The sequence below is a fragment of the Opisthorchis viverrini genome (genome assembly GCF_000715545.1).
Source record: "Opisthorchis viverrini unplaced genomic scaffold opera_v5_654, whole genome shotgun sequence".
NCBI classification, from domain to species: Eukaryota; Metazoa; Platyhelminthes; class Trematoda; order Opisthorchiida; family Opisthorchiidae; genus Opisthorchis; species Opisthorchis viverrini.
This window is the reverse complement of record NW_008752324.1, coordinates 206-4,419: the sequence shown is the minus strand read 5'-3', so window position 1 is coordinate 4,419 and position 4,214 is coordinate 206. Positions and strand designations below refer to the sequence as shown.

The 4,214-nt window shown below is 44.6% G+C and overlaps 1 protein-coding gene across 1 annotated transcript; it reads left to right on the top strand.

Moving 5' to 3' along the window:
* Nucleotides 1-646: 646 nt before the first annotated feature.
* On the top strand, nucleotides 647-2,871 carry T265_15614 (hypothetical protein; the record flags this gene model as incomplete). Its single annotated transcript, XM_009178770.1, has 3 exons — nucleotides 647-666; nucleotides 1,418-1,543; nucleotides 2,637-2,871. Coding segments are annotated over 3 exons (381 nt in total), but the record flags the coding sequence as incomplete, so codon positions are not given.
* Between the last annotated feature and the right edge of the window lie 1,343 nt (nucleotides 2,872-4,214).

Below are 4,214 nucleotides of genomic sequence, written 5' to 3'. Positions count from 1 at the left end.
GCAAAGTCAATCCAGGTCCGTTCAGGTGAACTTCCACATCTTTGAAGCTGCTGTTAAATATCCCGCGTTACCGAACCACTTGAACTTTCTAAGAGTTTGCCTTTGAAACACATGGCAGACATCTCTTCAGGTTTCATTCTATAATCTTCCGTGACTGGCCGAATACGAAGTGATCATTCTTTTCATTTCTGGGGTTGTTTTTACCTTCCACTGATAACCGCTCTTCCCCCTCCGCCTCTACGGTCTCAAGGACACGCGANGCCACATTGGTCCAATGCCTTCAAGTTGCTGGAGTAAAATGCATTGGGGAGAATATTGGATGGAGAAACTCAGCTACCGTGCAAGACTAAAGCTTCAGTGCAGGCGAGATTTTCGGCTTTCGGGAACGGGATGTTTTGTATTTTGTCCGATTCAGCAGAGTATTTTCAATCCATATTAACAGTACGAAGGTGAGCGCGGTGTAAAAGTATCCAGATAGTTTGCACTGAGCAGTCCCATGGTGGAAAGACCACGGGAAAGCAGTTCATCACTAAGACTGCTCGCAGGACCCTGCCAGCATTTTGTGATGTCAAGAAGCCTCATCGGCACGGACCCGGCACCGTCGCACTGCCGGAAATTATTCGTTGAATTGAGCTCTTGATCCACAATGTTCCATTCCAGCGCTTTGTCCGTGAATCTTTGCAGTGGAGTGTTTTCTCGGGTCGTGTACTTGTGTTTCCGGGGTTAACACCCAACTCTTCGCAGGGCACCGGATAGAACGGTGATGCCCTCACGTAAGCCTCGTGTGAATCTCTCGGGGTGAATTTGGAGCGATTGCTGGAGCCCTGATCAGGAAAATTGGTGTGCCGTGAACCAGGAACAAGAGTTTTAATATTATTGTGAAGCCTTAGTGGTTTATTGACCGGGGAAAGCAATATCTTCTAGCTTGACACCAATTTGATATCAGATCGTAACAAGAACAGCATCAAACGTCGAGTTCCGTCCTGAAGGACGGTTTACACGTCTGTCACACCAACACGCTGGTAGTGACTTTCGCAGAAAATGGTTATTGAGAATTACCTTGAAGGAGGCTGCAGAGATTACCGGTGCTCCCGGTAATTGCTTTCGAATGTTAGTGAGGGAGGGCACATGCATCTAAACAGAAGATCACATAGCGGACTTTAGGGTTTTTTGAGAATCCCACCGAATTCGAAAGTACCATAGGGAAGAATTATCTTCAGTTTGATAGAAAAAACATTAGTGAAGGTGTCATCAAACAACTTTGGAGAGGGATGAGGAACTGTAAGATTATCACCACACTACTTTTGAAAGCGCATGAAATGTTTGAATACGCTTGGCCCAGTCGACGACCTGGAGTGCACGCCTACCATCTCATTTAATGCAAACAGAGATCAGACACTTTTGCAATGTGTTTCAGAGGCGGAGTTGATGGGACTCTAATATTTGGAGAATATTCGAAGAAGCAAATTCCTGGGAGAGTTTACCACGTTCCCTTGGTCCCTAGTTCACCTCCGGTCAAACACTGGATCGTTCAGGTCGAAAGGTGAGTGCAAGGACAATACTATGCGCATAATTTTTATATATTAAATATGTATAATTCTAGTCGTTTGTTGGTGATCGGTGGTTAGGGCACGATTTCACCAACAGGAGGGTCCGTGTTTCGAACCCAGACTCTGCCTCACAACTTGCCCCGTCTGGGCTTGGAAACCTAGCGGTAGCCCAGCATTTGTGCTTTCTTCGGGTGGCATGGCAGTTAGGGGCACCGAAAGGGTGCTATAGCTGAACCGTGTTGCTATCAGGAAAATCCTGGCCAAAGCGTCCGACTATTCGAAGACTCCCACCTTGGGTTGATATCTGTGTAGCTATGTTTAACCTCAATTTGTAATCTATGTACGGGCGACCACTGTGAGCTATGGGTTTCTGATGGGAACTGGTTAAAACACGTATAGCACATGGGCGATTTAGATTGAAGTGACGCAAAGGACAGTAAAGTTTGGCTCATGAGTTCCCAAGGGAATTCAGCACTACCCATTATTAATCTAACAAAGCCTATAACAGATCTTTGTGAAGATGAGTGAAGCTTTCAGATCGATTCCGAACTGTAGAAGCCATACCTGAGTTTAAAATCTGCGAATTCCGAAATAAGTTAGGACTGGAGTTGAAGAATCGGTAGCGTAAGAGTAGTCAATTCCACTTGCTTTCTGTACATAGTATTTAACGAATCGTACTCGAAGAAGACAGGTGATGGCTTCTAAGTATGTGTGTTCTCCCATTCTGTAGCTAACCTGGAGTGGCAGCACAAAGATCTGAGCATGGTTTCAAATTGGGGGCCAAACTCAGTAAATTTGGACATTAGGCCGCACACTTATCCTAACTCAAATGGCTCGCGAAGCCGTTAGCTGTTTAACTGTTTAGCTGAAATGTCCCGGTCAGTGGGTCTATAAACTGCAACCGTTGTTCTGCTTTTGCATAAAAATTATTCGGATGACAGCTGACATTTGTAGAAAAACTTCGAACAATGTCATGGTTAATCTAGCCCGCTGGTTGCGTACAAATTGGGTAGTGAGTAAACTAAATAGTCAGTCTGGTTTGAAAACATCCGTCTAAAACAACCGACTTCTGTTTCCTTTTTTCAGCATTACTTGCGAAGATGGTACTGTCTTGCTCGAGAACTTCTCGGCGCTCCTGGACACCGGCTCCACTAAATCATATCTTCCTCCACCATTCGTCAACCGTCTTTTCAGTGGGGATTGGGCCATGCCGAATGAAAGTGGAGACATATCATGTGATGCCATGCTGGAAATGCCCGAGCTGAAAGTGAAATTGCCTGAGCTCCACTTATCCTGGGGTGCGATGCAATACATTATACAGGTAAAAAAACTTCTTTTGGGTTTCAAATGTTTGAGGTTTCCAGTCTGACAAACGGTTACGTTTATTTGGAACTTTTCAAAATCTCACTTTATGTGCCGGACTTTATGTGCAATTTGGAGTGCGGTAACAATGAGTGCTATCCAGGCCGGGCACACGGTGGAATCATCGATATTGGAATAAAATATGCCGGGTCACAGCAATACAATCATAACGGCCACTCTAAACGATCTCACTGTTGCTGAACGCTGGTCAAGCATAGATTCTAAATGACGAAGTGGCTATCGTAGGTGGATAAAAAACCACATGTGCTCTCTATGCCAAGCGGTTTATTTAAACACTTCACATGTGTATCGCTGATCCGTATTCAGCACGCCAAAATCGGTACGCAGGTGCCGCAATATAGGAGAGCGTAAGTTGAGCCGAATCGCTTAGATAGGGTAAATGTGAACGTGTTTTCACTGACGAGATTCTGGTCACATCGTGAACTGAATGGGCGGTCTGCCATTTGCCACTGGTAGACGAGTGCCACTAACTCTCAATACGACAAGAAAATATCAGCATAATCAAAGAAAGCCCCGGGATGATGAAAGTTACACTGGACGCATGGCCAAATAACCTGTGGACTTGGAAAAATATTTTCGACAATGTCATGCAAACTGAGGTACCTGACAGTTGATCAAAATAAATGTAAGGAATCCGTACGGCCATCAACCTCCGAACATTTGCTGTACAGAGTGGTTTTGAAGTGTGCAATTAACGGCCATGCGATAACCCAACTCTGACGCTGAAGTCGTTACAGGGAAACAATGTACATTGGGAAGCCACTATAGATAACAGAACGTTGATTGTTTCCCAAGAATTGTTGATTTCACCAAGCCCCATGAAACCGAAAGGCATTATTCTCCGAAACTTCCGTTGATTTTGTTCTAGTCATCATCAGCCAATTACATTCTGTATAATCTAAAGCAAAGCCCGTCACGACCGCAAATCAACCAGACAACTCAAGGCTGGATTGTTTCCCAAGAATTGTTGATTTCACCAAGCCCCACGAAACCAAAAGGCATTATTCTCCGGAACTTCCGTTGATTTTGTTCACCTGATTTTTGGATTGGTCATTTTCCAACCTTCAACATTTTGAAGTGCTTAATTTGAACTACTTCTGACTTGTTCATGAAGTCCGGTTTGTCCATGATGGCTACCAGCGTCCCTTATAAGTTTACAGTTCACGGATCCATGGATTGATACACAGGATGGAGGTTTTTGCCCAAGTTTCCCTGGTCGGTTGTTGTCCTTCAGCGACCGTTGTTCACCTGAAAGTTACAAGTTAAAAAGGTGTAGCATTA